Source organism: Molossus molossus, unplaced genomic scaffold (assembly GCF_014108415.1).
Source record: "Molossus molossus isolate mMolMol1 unplaced genomic scaffold, mMolMol1.p scaffold_m16_p_13, whole genome shotgun sequence".
NCBI lineage: Eukaryota > Metazoa > Chordata > Mammalia > Chiroptera > Molossidae > Molossus > Molossus molossus.
Genome location: NW_023425348.1, coordinates 52738497 through 52755293, shown reverse-complemented (window position 1 = coordinate 52755293; position 16797 = coordinate 52738497). Strand labels below are relative to the sequence as shown.

Genomic DNA, 16797 nt, shown 5'->3' with positions numbered 1-16797 from the left:
ATGTAGACTTTTGAAGTTAAAAATTATGAATTTAGTTTAATATACTATGGATCAAGACATCATTTTGGATAAAACTTCATGTTTTGAAGTTGACTGGTTATAATATTAATTATTTTGGCAAATTTCTTTAAAATTTTTTACGCTTTAATTTTATGTTTTTTAGAGAAGAAAGAGTGAATATGAAGGTTCCCAGAGATATGGATGATGCCAAGGCTCTAGGAAAAGTTTTATCCAAATATAAGGACACCTTTTATGTACAAGTACTTGTAGCTTATTTTGCTACATATATTTTGTATCCTTTTAACTGATAAACGTTTTCTATTTTTGTTCAAGAAAAGGTTTTTTAAAAGATCTGCTGCTTAGTTATACATAACTGTTTTTCCTTTTAAAAGTTGTTAATGCAGTGTAATAGTATTAAATAGAATATTGAAAAATTAAAATGCAAATCACTTTAATCCTATATCGTCAACTCAATTATTATTTCTGGATATTTATTACCAGTATTAGTGTATTCTGCTTATTTCACTTATAAATATTATTTTCCTCTGTATTATAAGATAAATATTTTATTTATGATTACTTTATTTGTTGCCTTAATTTAATTGATGATTTTGAATTAGTAGTCAGCATACCATAATTTTAAAATGTTCCCTTAGGTTTGAAGATATGATTTGTATTTAATTTTTTAGATAATTTTATTATGAATCTTTTTTTATTATATTTCTTTCATTTAATGGTTTTCATTGTAAAAAATATCCCAAGAGGATAATTATTCAAAGGATATGGACTTTTAAAAAAAATACTAAGTATTTATTTCTTTCTTTTATAGAAATATATGTTGTATTTTTAACTAGTCATGAAAACAGCTTTATTCTTTCTAAATATTTTCACGCTGCTTGTGCTACTAGTGATTAAACTTCTAATTTTTGGATTTGAACTTTAATTTCTAATTTTTGTATCTTTTATTCTAATTCATTCTATTTTTCAAATCTTCTCAGTTAATGAAAGACATTGTCTCTTATAGTTATGCTTTTTTTTTTAAATCCTCACCCGAGGATATTTTTCCATTTATCTTCAGATAGAAGGGGAAGGGGAGAGAGAGACACATCCATCTGAGAGACATATATCGATTGGTTGCTTCCTGCAGACCCCGACGAAGGTCAGGGACGAACTGCAACTGAGGTACGTGCCCTTCACTGGGATTGAACCTTTGACTCTGGTTCACAGGCTGACGCTCTAACCGCTGAGCCAAACTGGCCAGAGATAATTATGCTTTTTATACCAGCTTTTCTTTTCTTTTTTTTATACTTTTTTTATTTTTTAAAAAATGCTCCCTGGCCAGTTTGGGTCAGCAGTTAGAGCATCAGCTGGCGTCCAGAGAGACCCAGGTTCAGTTCCCGCAAAGGGCATGTACCTCAGTGGCAGTTTGTCCCCGGCCCTGGATGGGGTTGTGTGGGTGACAACCATCATTGTGTCCCTCTCACATCAATGTTTCTCTCTCTCTCTTCCTCCCTCTCTCCTTCCCACTCTGCCTGAAGATAAAAGCAAAAATGTCCCTGGGTGAGGATTAAAATAAAAAGTTTAGCCCTGGCCAGTTTGGCTCAGCGGTTAGAGCGTCAGCCTGCGGTCCGGAGAGACCCGGGTTTGGTTCCCGCTAAGGGCATGTACCTTGGTTGCAGTTTGTCCCCGGCCCTGGTTGGGTTGTGTGGGTGGCAGCCACTCGATGTGTCCCTTTCACGTCGATGTTTCTCTCTCTCGCTCTCCCTCTCACTCTATCTGAACAAAATATCGAAAAATGTCCTCGGGTGAGGATAAAAAAAAAAAAGTTTAGACAGAGAGGAAGGGAGAAAGAGGTAGAAACATTGATGAGAGAAAAACATTGATTGGCTGCTTCCTGCATGCTCCTTGCTGGGGATCCAGCACACAACCTGGGCATGTGCCCTCACCGGGAATTGAACCTGTGACCTCTGGGTGCATGGGACAGTGCTGAACTAACTGAGCCACACTGGCCAGAGCTAGATTTTTATAAGATAAAAAATTCATGTTTTATACATTTTCCTTTTATTTACACTTTTGAATCTTAAGCTGAATGTTAAAAGGATATTTTTTTAAAACTCAGTGAATAACAATAAAAAGAAAGACTTTATCTTAGGGCATATAACTAATATAGTGCTGATTAATAGAAATATAATACAAGCACCCTGGCTGGTTTGGCTCAGCGTTTAGAGCGTCGGCCTGCGGTTCAGAGAGACCCGGGTTCGGTTCCCACTAAGGGCACGTACCTCGGTTGCAGTTTGTCCCAGCCCTGGTCGGTCGTGCAGGTGGCAGCCACTCGATGTGTCCCTTTTACATCGATGTTTCTCTCTCTCTCTGTTCCTCTCTCTCCATCCCACTCTATCTGAACAAAATATGTCCTCGGGTGAGGAAAAAAATAAAAAGAAATATAATACAAGCCACATATAATTTAAAATTTGTTTTAGCTGGCACATTTGAAGGAGTAAAAAGAAACATCTGATAATTTGGAGTAGGCGCATTGCAATGTCTCTATAGCCATATATGGCTAGTGGCTATGTATTCAACATGCAGTACTAGTACCTTCATTTGTTTTTGTTTTTGTTTTTTTTTTTAGTGTTTTCTTTTTTTTTTTTTATCCTCACCCGAGAACATTTTTCCATTTTTTACTCAGATAGAGCGGGAAGGAGAGAGAGGAAGAGAGAGAAACATCGATGTGAAAGGGACACATCGAGTGGCCGCCACCCACACGACCCAACCAGGGCCGGGGACAAACTGCAGCCAAGGTACATGCCCTTAGCAGGAACCGAACCCGGGTCTCTGTGGACCGCAGGCTGATGCTCTAACCGCTGAGCCAAACCGGCCAGGGCGTAGTACCTTCATTTGTAATACCTAGTTTCAGACTCTTGTATATAAATAACTTTTTACATTATAGTTACTTATTTTATTTCTAACATTCTTTCATTTAACCAGCTTTTTAAAAATACTAATTGTATGCTAAGTACAACTTTAGTGTTTTGAGCATTCAAAAGTAGAACAACTATTTCCATCTGGAATATTGAGGAGTTATGGGTGAAGATGTGACAGTCATTTTAGAGCAAGTGTAGAGCAGAATTTACAAGCACAGAGCATGTTTAGGAAGTGATCAGTAATCCAGTTTAGGTGGAGTATAGGGTGTGAGCAGGAAAGGATTGAGAAATAAATTTAGGAAGATAGGCTAGAGCATGGGAGGACTGAGAAATAAATTTAGGAAGGTAGGCTAGATACTTTACTCAGATTTTATAGGGAATTTTGAGTACCAGGCTAAGGAATTTAGAATGTTCATTTGGTATTGGGTGTCAATTAGAACTTTTGAGATGTAGATGACATTAAAAGTGTCACCATAATCTTTCCCTGTTTGTTTCCCTAAGGCTAAAATCTTAGAGTAACTTAAAATGTTCTTTTATTATGGTAAGTTTAAAACATACACAGAAGAAGATGCCCCGCCCATTTTGCACAGTGGTTAGACTGTTGGCTCTAGGACCAAAGGGTTGCAGGTTTGATCCCTGGTCTCAGTCTGGGTCATGCCAGGGGACAACCAATTGATGTGCCCCTCTCACATTGATGATGTTTCTCTTTCTCTCTCTCTTTCCCTCCCTCCCTTCCACTATTTAAAAAAAAAAAAAAAAATCGATGGAAAAATATCTTTGGGTGGAGGATTAACAACAAAAAGTAGAGAAAGTCATATAATAAACTCCTATGTACCCATCACCCAGCTTCAGCAATTGTCAGTATTATGCCAGTCTTATTCTTGAAAGTTCTTTGACTTTGTATTGAGCTTTAAATATTCAAATAGAAGTATCCATACCCAAATGTCTATCAAAATAGGGGATTGGTTGAATAAACCATGTTAATAACTGGAGTATTGTATAGCTGTTAAAAAGGTTGAGAAGTGCCCAGCTAGTGTGGCTCAGTGGCTGAGCGTCAGCCCATGCACCAAGAGGTCATTAGTTCGATTCCCAGTCAAGGCATATGCCCAGGTTGTGGGCCAAATCCCTAGTGGGGGGCATGCAGGAGGCGGCCAATCGATGTTCTCTTTCATCGATGTTTCTGTCTCTCTCTTCCTCTCCCTTTCTCTCTAAAATCAATAAAGAAAAATAAAGGGGGGGGGATGAGAAGTATTTATATGTTGTTAATGCATTACCTTGAGGATATATTCTTAAGTGAAAAGAGAGATGAAACTGGGATAAAAGTAAATCTTTTCTAAATGTACTTTACTGTGCAGATTTGACTTTAGGATCAAGTAAATTGTTCACATAATTATAAAATCAGTTAATCAAAATGAAAAAGAAACAGGAACCTTAAAAATCTAAAGCAACCTCATACCCAGTAGGATGCGCACTATCCAAAAAACAGAAAATAACAAGTTTGGAAAAGGATATGGAAAAATTGAAACCTCTATCTATGCACTGTAGCTGGGCATGTAAAATTGTGCAGCTGCTATGGAATACATAGTCTTTCCTCAAAAAATTAAAAATGGAATTAACATATGATTGAACAGTTTCACTTCTGAGTATATAACCAAGAAGAATTGAAAGCAGCATCTTGAAGAAATATTTGCACATCAGTGTTCATAGTAGTGTTGTACAGGATAGCCAAAAAGTGAAAGCAACTCAAGGGATTTTTAAATGGATGAATAAATAAACAAAATGTAATATATACATACAGTAGAATGTTATTCAGCCTTAAGAAAAAAGTAAATTCTGACGCTACAACATGGATGAACCTTGAGGACATTCTGCTTAGTGAAATAATCCAGTTGCAAAAAGACATGCTGTAGCCCTGGCCAGTTTTGCTCAGTGGTTAGAACGTTGGCCTGTGGTCCAGAGAGACCCGGGTTCGGTTTCCGCTAGGGGCGCGTACCTTGGCTGCAGTTTGTCCCTGGCCCTGGTTGGGTCGTGCGGGTGGCAACCACTTGATGTGTCCCTTTCACGTCGATGTTTCTCTCTCTCTGTCGCTCTCCCTCTCACTCTGTCTGAACAAAAAATGGAAAAGTGTCCTCGGGTGAGGATAAAAAATAAAAAAGAATAGATCTGTTTTTTTTTTTAAAAAAGACATGCTGTATAATTCTGCATATATGAGGTACCTGGTGTAATCCAACTAATAGAGATTGAAAGTAAATGGATAGTTATCAGGCGCTGGGGACAGCAGGGAATGGGGAGTGTTGATTTAAGAGTTTTAATGGGCCCTGGCCAGTTTGGGTCAGCGGTTAGAGCATTGGTCCATGGACCGGAGAGTCCCAGGTTCGGTTCCCACTAGGGGCACGTACCTCAGTTGCAGTTTGTCCCCGGCACTGGTTGGGGTCATATGGGTGGCAACCACTCCATGTGTCTCCCTCAGGTCGATGTTTCTCTTCCTCTCTCTCCCTCCCGCTCTATCTGAAGATAAATGCAAAAAAAAAAAAAAAGTTTTTATGGAATACTACACAGCTATAAAAAAGAAAGCATTCTTTTACCCTTTGTGACAGCATGGATGGACTTGGAGATTATTATGCTAAGCAAAATAAGCAAGTCAGAGAAACAGATACCGTATGATCTCACTAATATGTGAGATCTAATGAAGAAAATGAACTTATGAACAAAGTAGAAGCTGAAGCATGGATACAAGGAACAGACTGACAAATGTCAGAGAAGAGGGGGTTGATGGGGGACTGGAGAAAAGAAAGTGAAGGGAGTAGCTAAAGAACATATAATGCATAGCCTGTGGACAGACAATAGTGAGGTGAGGGCCAAGGTTGGGGGAATGGCAGGTAAATGGGGGGACAGCCGCAATAGTGTCAACAGTATAAGTTTTAAATTAAAAAAAAAAAGTGCTTGCCTGGCCTGTATGGCTCAGTGGGTTGAGCATCATCCCATGGACTGAGAGGTCTCAGTTTTATTCCCGGTCAGGGCACATGCCCAGGTTGCAGACTCAATCCCCAGTAGCGGGTGTGCAGGAGGCAGCTGATCTATGTTTCTAACTCTCTCTTCTTTCCTCTCTCTCTACAAAATCAATACAAACATATTAAAAACAATACTGAGTTTCAGTTTTACAAAATGAAAATAGTTCTGAGATTAATTGCACAACAATATAATAGAACTTAATGATACCAAACCATACACTTAAAAAATGGTTAAGATGACCCCTGGCTGGTTTGGCTCAGTGGTTAGAGCACCGCCCTGTTTTTCAGAGACCTGGGTTCGGTTCTCGCTAAGGGCATGTAACTTGGTTGCAGTTTGTCCCCGACCCTGGTTGGGTCGTGTGGGTGGCAACCACTTGTTGTGTCCCTTTCACGTCGATGTTTCTCTCTTTCTCTCTCTCTCTCTCTCTCTCCCTCCCTCTCTCTCCCTTCCACTCTATCTGAACAAAAAACGAAAAAATGTCCTCGGGTAAGGATAAAAAAATTAAAAAATGGTTAAGATGATAAATTTTACCTAAATTTTTAAAAATTAAAAATCTTGCCCTGGCCGGTTTGGCTCAGCGGTTAGAGCGCCGGCCTGCGGTCCTGAGAGACCTGGGTTCGGTTCCCGCTAAGGGCATGTACCTCGGTTGCAGTTTGTCCCCGGTCCTGGTTGGTCATGCGGGTGGCAGCCACTTGATGTGTCCCTTTCACGTCGATGTTTCTCTCTCTCTCTCTTCCTCTCTCTCCTTCCCGCTCTGTCTGAACAAAAAAATGGAAAAATGTCCTCAGGTGAGGATAAAAAAAAAAAAAAAATTAAAAATCTTGAAGCAAAATGAAATGAATTTAATAGTGTATTAAGTTGGGAGGTGTGGACTATCTAGAGGAATTATCTCAAATAACCTTGAAAACAATAATTGGACTGTATATTCTCTCTGTGATAAATATGAAGGACATTTATATTAGTAATATACTGAAATTCTTAAATATGTAAAAACATTTTATAATATATATTTTATATAATATATATTAGTATTAAAGCAAATAGGTAATTGTGACATTAAGAACTAATATTTTTCAATGTAAGAGAAAAGAAATACAAATCTTAACAGAGCTAGAAAGTTAAGCTCAAATCACATTCCCATGTACAGAAAATGGCTTTATTTATTTTTTTTAATCCTCACCAGAGGACATTTTTCCATTTTTTGTTCAGGTAGAGTGGGAGGGAGAGAGAGGAACAGAGAGAGAGAGAGAAACATCGATGTGAAAGGAACACATCGAGTGGCTGCCACCCGCACGACCAACCAGGGCCGGGGACAGACTGCAGCCGAGGCACGCGCCCCTAGCGGGAACCGAACCCAGGTCTCTCAGGACCGCAGGCCTACGCTCTAACCGCTGAGCCAAACCGGCCAGGGCGAAAATGGCTTTATTAATACTGCAAGATAAAGGACAGGGATACAATAGGCAAAATTTTTTTTTGGTAGTTAATCTTCACCCGATGATATTTTTTCATTGATTTTTAAATAAAGTAGAAGGGACGGAGAGAGAGAGAAACACTGATGTGAGAGAGACACATTGATTGGTTGCCTCCTGTGTGACCCCAACTGGGGCTGGGGATCAAACCTGCAACCGAAGTATGTGCTGTTGATCAGAAATCGAACTCAGGACCCTTTGGTCCTTGGGCCAGTGCTCTAACCAGTGAGCAAAACTGGCCAGGGCTAATAGGCAAAATTTAAAAAGTGATTAATTCTACAAATGATCTGGTTTCTTCAACAAATAAATTGGAAGAAAAAAAGAAAAGGAATCTATACTTAAGTAATATAGTGATCAATACGATGTTTGGACTTTTTTATTTTAAATCCTAATTTGAACAAATTAGCTGTGAAAGAAAAAATTTATGAGGCGTTTGGGAAATCTGAACACAGACTAAATAGATATTCGGGATAGTAAGAATTACAGTAAAACTGTTGAAGTCTGCCCCTGGCCAGTTTGGCCCAGCGGTAAAGCATTGGCCTGCGGCCTGGAGAGACCCGGGTTCAGTTCTTGCTAATGACATGTACCTTGGTTGTAGTTTGTCCCCGGCCCTGGTTGGGGTTGTGTGGGTGGCAACCAGTTGATGTTTCTCTCTCTTCCTCCTTCTCTCCCTCCCGCTCTATCTGAAGATAAATGGAAAAAAAAAAAAATGTCCTCTGGAGGACAAAAAAATTTTAATTAAAAAACTATTTAAGGCTGACAATGGTATTATGTTAAAAAAGAAAAGGAATCCTGCCCTAGCTGGTTTGGCTCAGTGGTTAGAGTGTCGGCCCATGGACCAGAGAGACCTGGGTTTGGTTTCCGCTAGGGCCACATATCTCGGTTGCAGTTTGTCCCCTGCCTCCCTTTGGGGTTGTGTGGGTGGCGGCCAGTTGATGTGTCTCTCTCACATTGATGTTTCTTTCTCTTCCTACCCTCTCCCTCCTGCTCTATCTGAAGATAAATATAAAAATGTCCTCAGGTGAGGATTAAACAAACAAAAAAGGAATCCTTATCTTCTGAAGGTATGAAAGTAGTTGCACATAAATTGCTATGTCTGGGATTTTCTTCAAAATAATCCAGTGTAAGGGAAAAAGATAAAACAAGATTGGTTGTGTGTTAGTTGTTGAAGCTGTGTATGGGTATGTAGGATATCATCATACTAGTTTCTCTACTTTCATAGGTGCTTGAAACTTTTCAATCAGGTTCTGAGGAGCCCTGTAATAAATAAATTAATAAATTTTATTTTTAATGGAGGCATCCAGTAGATAGATGGAAAATATGAGACTGGTGGTTGATTTGGAAAGATTGAATCCGAGATAGGAATTCAGTTATCAACATATATTGCTTTATACTTGAAGCCATGGAAATTTCTGAATTGATCAAAGGAAAGGGAGATTAGAGTATGGCTAACAGAATAGTAGAGAAATCCTAGATTTGAGGGAGAGAAGAAAAACACTAGAGATGGAATGATCTTTAATGTAGAAGAAAAGTAAATTTAAAAAATATATGTTATTGATTTTTTTAGAGAGAGAGAGGAAGGGAGAGAGAGAAACACTGATGTGAGAGAGAAACATGGAGCAGCTGTCTCCTGTACTGCCCCCACCAGGGATCAAGTCCGCAACCTGGGCATGTGCCCTGACTGGGGATTGAACTAGGATCTCTCAGCCCATGGGATTGCGCTCAATCCTCTGAGCCACACTAGCTAGGCGAAAAGTGAATTTTTTCTAATGCGAGAGGATGTTTAATCCTATATAGGAATCATTAAAAAATGTCTTGAGCCCTGGCCAGTTTGGCTCAGTGGTTAGAGCGTCAGCCTGCGGTCCAGAGAGACCCAGGTTCGGTTCCCGCTAAGGGCATGTACCTCGATTGCAGTTTGTCCCCAGCCCTGGTTGGGTCGTGTGGGTGGCGACCACTTGATGTGTCCCTTTCACGTCGATGTTTCTCTCTCTCTCTCTTCGTCCCACTCTATCTGAACAAAAAACGAAAAAAATATCCTCGGGTGAGGATAAAAAAAGAAGAAAAAAGTGACTTGAGAAAAGTCATTAATTTTAGTCAAGAGGAAGTTTCAATAGAGTTTTGGATGGGTAATCCGGGTGGTAAGGGCAGAGAGGCTGTCCCGTGAGGAAGAAAGATGAGGACAGTAGCTGGATAGGATACTTCAGTCAAGGAAAGCCTAGATTTTCTTTATAGCCATCTAAGTCATTTTAAACAGGACAACTCCTGTAAAAGAGCAAAAGGTGTAAGAACCCAGGAGGAAGAACATTAAAATGAAAATGAGTGAAGTGGAAACTAGAGAAAGAAGGAGAGGGAGAATTAATGGATAAAAATAGGAATTTTCAGGTAGGAAGGAGAGATATTGAGGGTGTTCACTCAGTTCGACTGACCTTGAAAGTAAATCATGTTAGGGGTAAAAAGGGTCCAAGCCAAAACTGGCAACTAAAGGAAAGTAGAGAAAGCATAATTGTTTTTAAAATAAGGTCTGTGACTTTTACTATATTTTATAACCCCTATCTTTTTTCTTTTCTTTTAATCCTCACCCGAGGACATTCTTGCATGTATCTTCAGATAGAGCGGGAGGGAGAGAGGGGGGAAGAGAGAGAAACATTGATGTGAGAAAGAAACATCGATGTGAGAGAGACACATTGACTGGTTGCCACCCACACAACCCCAACAGGGGCTGGGGACGAACCACAACCGAGGTACATGCCCTTAGCGCAGTGGTTCTCAACCTTCCTAATGCCGAGACCCTTTAATACAGTTCCTCATGTTGTCTGTGGGCATATCTGCATGTGGGCAGACCCACCGAGAGACGGATAGAGGAGCAGTGTCTTGGTTTCTAAGACCATCGGAAATAAGTGTTTTCTGATGGTCTTAGGCCACCCCTGTGAAAGGGTCGTTCAACCCCCAAAGGGGTCATGACCCACAGGTTGAGAACCACTGTCTTAGTGGGAACCAAACCCGGGACTCTCTGGTCTACAGGCCAATGCTCTAACCGCTGAGCCAAACTGGCCAGGGTTCTTTGCTCTTCGCTCTTCACTTTTTTCTTTTTGAAATCCTCACCTGAGGATATTTTTCCATTGATTTTTTTTTTTCCTTAGAGAGGGAGGGAGAGAGAAACAGAGAAACATCAATTGGGTGCCTCCTGTGTGACCTTGACGCGGGTGCTGGGGATCCAACCTGCAACCCGGGTATGTGCCCTTAGCTGGGAATTGAACCCAAGACTCTGGTCCACAGGCTGACTCACGGATGGGGAATCTTTTTTCTGCCAAGGTTCATTGGATATTTATAGCATCATTCAAGGACCATACAAAATTATCAGCTTAAATATTAGCCTGCTATATTTGGTCAGGCTAATTTGGTGAGGCATGTGATGTTAGCAGGTATTGATTGCGTGGGCCTCATGTGGCTCTCTGTCTGGACGTTCCCCACCCTGGAGCCAAACTGGCTAGGGCTGTAACCCGTATCTTTTTTTAGATTAGTGAACTTAGGCAAATGTCTATAAAGTTATATTAGAAATAAGCAATTATACCTTATATGTACCTAGATTTCCACAGAACTCATGTTTTCTGAAAATATTTGGGAGTAAGTGCAATGCATTAGAGAAGCATATTTAAAAAATAACTGGAGCTTTGGCCAGTTTGGCTCAGCGGTTAGAGCATTAGTCTGTGGTCCCGAGAGACCCGGGTCCCTTTCTCGCTAAGGGCACGTACCTCGGTTGCAGTTTGTCCCGGGCCCTGGTTGGTCGTGCGGGTGGCAGCCACTCGATGTGTCCCTTTCACGTCAATGTTTCTCTCTCTCTCTTCCTCTCTCTCCCTCCAACTCTACCTGAACAAAAAATGGAAAAATGTCCTCAGGTGAGGATTACAAAAAAAAAATTACTGGAGACCTTTTTTGTTCTCTTTCTTCTTTTTCTTCTGTGTGTGTTTTTTTTTTTTTTTTTTGCCAAAGTGCCAAATTCTTGGCATGTGTTAGTGAATGGTCAATTTAGAGACGAAGGCATTACAACTGAGGAGTCATATATCTTTTAAACTTTTGGATATAATTTTACTTTATTTTTAATACAGATATAACCTTATTAACATGATAACTTGTGTATTGATACTTTTTTCCCCGAAATGTTGGATATGTTTTTTAAAAATTCCACTTAATTATGTTTTAATCCTTAACTTAAAAGTTAGCTTGCAGACATTTGCTATTCCAGGTTCTATATTTCTCAGTATACTCTCAGGGTTTCTTTATCCCTTTCCACTAGCCTTATTTCTTGTTTGTTTGGTAAGTATATTAAATCAAATTGGGAAACTAGAAAAAAACAGAGTTTTAAATAAAACGAGGAGGAGGAGGATGGCATTACTAGTCCCACTTATTTATGTATGTTAGTTTTAAGAGGCATTTAATGTTAATCTGTGAAGTCCCTCCATAAGGAGATGTTATATAGTTAGCTTTTTGTTTGTTTGTTTTTCTTAGAACAGGATATCGTAGACTTAATTGCACTTATAGGCTATTTTAACCTTTCCTTCCTCTGTTATATTTTGTAATTCAAATACTCCAAGAGTATTAGTGGACAAAATGAGTTAAGTCCCAGGGCTGGGGTTGGGGTTTTCAAGTATAGCAATTGAAAGATAAAATTGGCTCTTGAAGTTTTATTCTTAGGCTAAAGGCTAACATTAACTGTTTAGATATAGTCACTAAGTTTAATCATAACTGCCAGTTTGTTTTAGCTGGTTCAATTTAGTTATAATTTGGTCCGAGAAAGGACTAGATCAAATGGGTTCTTACTCTCTGCACAAGAAATGTCATGCAGATTATCCTTCCCACGCCCCAAAAGAAGTAAACTAGTTCAGCTTTTCCTTAGGTGAATATATCCATATGAGTAACTACAAAATGCTTATGTCTTCTTGTTATTTTCTAGTGTTCTGGACTCGGTGCCTCATTCTGCTATATGCTCTCCTACTTAGTTGGGAGACCCGTTGTATACAAATATCTAACAGAGAAAGCAGTAAAATGGTCACAGCAGGTAAATATGTATATTTAAATTATTTAATGTAATTATTTGGCTAATTGGGAGGTTAATAAATAGTCCCTACATAAATTAACTCAGATTCAGGGCTTTAATGATAATGATCTTTTGGCCAAAATAAAATCAAGTAGGAGGCAAATAATGCATGCTAATAATTTCAAATACAAAATTTTAGTACCTGTAGCAGTAATGTTAATTCTTCATTTCTAGCAAATTCAGTTAGAGCAGAGAAGTCAAAATGTTGATGTAAAGGCATCCTCATATTTAGATGCCTCACCTGTTTTGTGTTGATGTAGTCATGTTGTCAGTGGGTCACTGAAAAACGTCTTTAATGCATTTCGCCAGTGGGAACAACTGTTACCTTCAGTCAGGGTCTCTGCAAAGACTAGCAATAATATAAACAATACTACACAGAAAACTCTGACATAGTATTGCTAAGAAAATGCTGTTTTTACTTAAATCTCAGAGGAATTTTAGAGATTATCGTTGCCTTATTCCTTTGTTTTACTGATTAGCATATTAACAGAAATTAAGCATTTGACCTAGAGCAATCATTTACTTATAAAGTAAGATCTAGAATCTCAGCTCTCTGGACTTCTAGTCAAGTGCTCATCTCACTTTACCACATATGTACTGAATATTAAAATTAAATTACAGCCCAGCCAGTATGACTCAGTGGTTGAGCGTTGACCCATGCACCAAGAGTTCACCAGTTTGATTCCTGCTCAGGGCACATGCCCAGGTTGTGGGCCAAATCCCCAGTGGGTGGCATGCAGGAGGCTGCCAGTCAATGTTCTCTCTCATGGATGTTTCTGTCTCTCTCTTCCTTTCCCTTCCTGTCTCTCTAAAATCAAAAAAATTTTGTTTTGGAAAAGAATAAAATTACCTGCAGCCCTGGCTGGGTAGCTCAGTTGGATAGAGCATCGTCCCAATATATCAATGTTTTCAGTTCGATCCCTGGTCAGGGCACATACAAGAAGCAATCAATGAATGCATAAATAGTGGAATAACAATTTTATATCTCTCTCAAAATCAATAAAATCAATAAAAAAATAAAATTTATTCTACATGTATTTTTTTGGAATAGCCATTTATTTTCTGTAAGTGAGCTTGTTATTATTCAAAGGAAGTATTAGCACTGGCCAGTTTGGCTCAGCAGTTAGAGCATTGGCCCAAAGACCAGTGAGTCGTGGGTTCGATTTCAGTCAAGGGCATGTACCTTGGTTGAGGTCAGGGCTTGTGCAGGAGGCAACCAGTCGATGTGTGTCTCTCTGTCTCTCTGTCTCTGTCTCTCCCTTCCTCCCTCCCTCTGTCCCTCTTTCCCTCCTTCCCTCTCACTGTATCTGAAGATAAATTTAAAAAAAAAATCCTCGAGTAAGGATTAAAAAATACAAATAAAAAACAAAGGAAGTACTAGCAGTAATGTAATCATTGTTTATATTTCATTGGTTAAATATTTCCATATATTTTAACCTCATTTATCGATAATGAATTTACTCATGATATATACTGTAATAACATAAAATAAAGATCTGAGTTTTTTTTTTAAATGGGAAGGTAGGTATATCGATGTGCTATACTAGCTAGCCCTTTACATTGTAGGAAGTTAAAGGCATTAACAAGTTTGTTTAGTTATTAAAGATGTGTTTCTTATATCTAGTCTAAGTTTAATTTTGCCATTTTAGATTTAAAATATCCTTGTTGAGCCATCATTTTCTAGGCTGGTGTAGAACCATCGTTAGTAGTGTAACATTAAGCTATAAGCCCAACTTAAAACTGTCATCCCAAGTTAATTTAGCTCTTATAGCATTTGATAAGCAGTTCATTGTCATTTTCAAGCTCCTTTTTGATCATTGCTGTTGGATAAACTCTGAACTATCAAGGATGAGAATTTGAAATACAGTATTTTGTATTAAGCAAATTGTTTTCAATATTGACTTTATCTTGATCCCAGTTCTTTTCTTTCTTGTGACAGGTTGAACGGCATAGAGAACATCTCATTAACTACATTATATTTTTGAGAATAACACCATTTCTGCCTAATTGGTTTATTAATATTACATCTCCTGTGATAAATGTGCCATTGAAAGTTTTTTTTATTGGCACATTTCTAGGTAAGGTTTCTGGTTCACGCTGTGTTAGAACTCATTGTGCACATATCTAGCAGTGTCCAGCTGGGCCAGATTTCATGCTCTTTGCAGACATGCCAAGACCACAGCACAGAGCCTGGCCTACATAAATAGATGCTCAGAAATGTTTGTTGGATTGTCTTAATTTAAGTATTTTTGTATTACTTCTTTTTAAAAGGAGCAGTTTCTGCTGGATATTTTTTTAATCATGCAGGATTCAGCAGGATTTTAAAACTCCATTCTCTCGTTCATTGGAGAGAGAAAAAAATCAAGATGCCTTTTTTGAATAATTTATTTCTTTGTCCTCTAATCAAGCACTGAAATATTGAACTTTAATTTTCAGTAGAGAATTGATCCTATTTTTAATTTCATTGAAATCAGTATTTATTATACTAACAAATGTTTTGCTTTCAAGTGCTGCACTTAATTTTAAAATTAATTGTGGACATTAAGATTCATTTATATATTTTATGAATTCTAATGGTTTTTTTTTCACAAGAGTATTGTGCTTTTCTTTCAAATTTAAGTTGAATTGTTTTGCTCCCAACAAAATGAGCAGACTTTTTGTGTATTGAATATCCATTTGAATTAATACTTTTGAATGGGATATTACTCAGCCATAAGACAAAATACTGCCATTTGCAACAACATGGATGGACCTTGAGAATATTATGCTAAGTGAAATAAGTCAGGCAGAAAAAGATAAGAAACATGATTTTACTCATATGTGGGATATAAAACTGAAACTGGTAGACATAAACAACAGTGTGGTGGTTGCCAGAGGGAAGGGGGTAGGAGGGGTAGGGGTGAAGGGGACCTAATATATGGTGACAGAAGATGATTTGACTTTGGGTGGTGGGTACACAGTACAATATACAGATTTTGTAACTTAGAAATCCACACCAGAAACCTATATGATCCTATTAACCTGTGTCACCCCAATAAATTTAATTAAAACAATAAATTACCCTGACTGGTTTGGCTCAGCAGTTAGGGCATTGGCCCTTGGACTGAAGGGTTGCAGGTTCCCCAGCCTGGGTCAGGGTTGTGAGGGAGGCAACCAATTAATGTGTCACTTTCACACTGATGTTTCTCTCTCCCCCTCCCTCCCTTCCACACTATCTAAAATCAATGGAAAAATATTCTTGGGTGAGGATTAATGAAAATAAATTAATCAATTAATACTTGTGAGAATAGATCTTTTTGAAATGAATAATCGAAATAAAATTTTATTGCTACTTAAAAATTCATTGACAAACTTAAAAATTTCAGCAGGGGTAATTTTGGATTTTGTAAATTAATGTTAATGTTTATGGAATCAAAAGAGGAATTTTGGCCCTGGCTAGTTTGGCTCAGTGGTTAGAGCGTCGGCCTGCGGTACAGAGAGACCCGGGTTCGGTTCCCGCTAAGGGCATGTGCCTCGGTTGCAGTTTGTCCCCGGCCCTGGTTGGTCATGCGGGTGGCAACCACTCGATGTGTCCCTTCACATCGATGTTTCTCTTTCTCTCTCTCCCTCTCTCTCCCTCCTGCTCTGTCTGAACAAAAAATGCAAAAATGTCCTCGGGTGAGGATTAAAAAAAAAAAAAGAGGAATTTTGTCCATACCTCCTTATTTTACAAATTAAATACCTAGAGATTTAGTTAACTTCAGGTTTGGCTAAAACAATTTTTTCAGTTCTGGTTTTTTTTTTTTTTTAATTGATTTTTAGAGAGAGAGGGTGGGAGGAAGAGAGAAACATTGATGTAAAATCGAAACATTGTTAGACTGCCTCTTGCATACCCACTACTGAGGATTGAACCACAACCTGGGCATGTGCCCTGATCTGGAATCAAACCTGCAACCTTTCAGTGCATGGGACATCACCCAACCAACTGAGCCACACTGGCCAAGGTGGTCGGTTCTGGCTTTTAATGAAATATGATCATTTTGCATATGTTCCATTCTTTTTACTAGTATATTGAGAATCCATTCATTGAGTGTACTACCACTATTTTTATTTTAGGTATATTATGTCAAGGGTGAATGACAGTTATTTTAGAATATGTAGATTATTTCCAGATATTTTTATTACAATGCTTTGATGAACATCCTTGAGATTAGATCTTTGCTCATACACATTATTTGCTAAAGTTGAAATTGCTGGATCAGAGTGCATTGTTTTTTTAAGGTTGTTCATAAATGTAAAATTTTTTTCTGGAAACCTTTAT

The 16797-nt window shown here is 38.6% G+C and overlaps 1 protein-coding gene across 3 annotated transcripts in view; it reads left to right on the top strand.

Moving 5' to 3' along the window:
- TMEM41B (transmembrane protein 41B) overlaps positions 1 to 16797 on the top strand; it is a 36001-nt gene that overhangs the window by 16329 nt on the left and 2875 nt on the right. For all 3 annotated transcript variants that reach the window (XR_004959303.1, XR_004959304.1, XM_036259484.1), the window contains exons 3-6: positions 164 to 292; positions 11623 to 11716; positions 12354 to 12458; positions 14437 to 14575. Coding sequence is in view for 1 of the 3 variants with exons in the window: in XM_036259484.1 (XP_036115377.1) it covers positions 164 to 292; positions 11623 to 11716; positions 12354 to 12458; positions 14437 to 14575 (467 nt within the window). In the remaining 2 variants the exon portion in view is untranslated. The remainder of the gene's footprint in view (positions 1 to 163; positions 293 to 11622; positions 11717 to 12353; positions 12459 to 14436; positions 14576 to 16797) is intronic.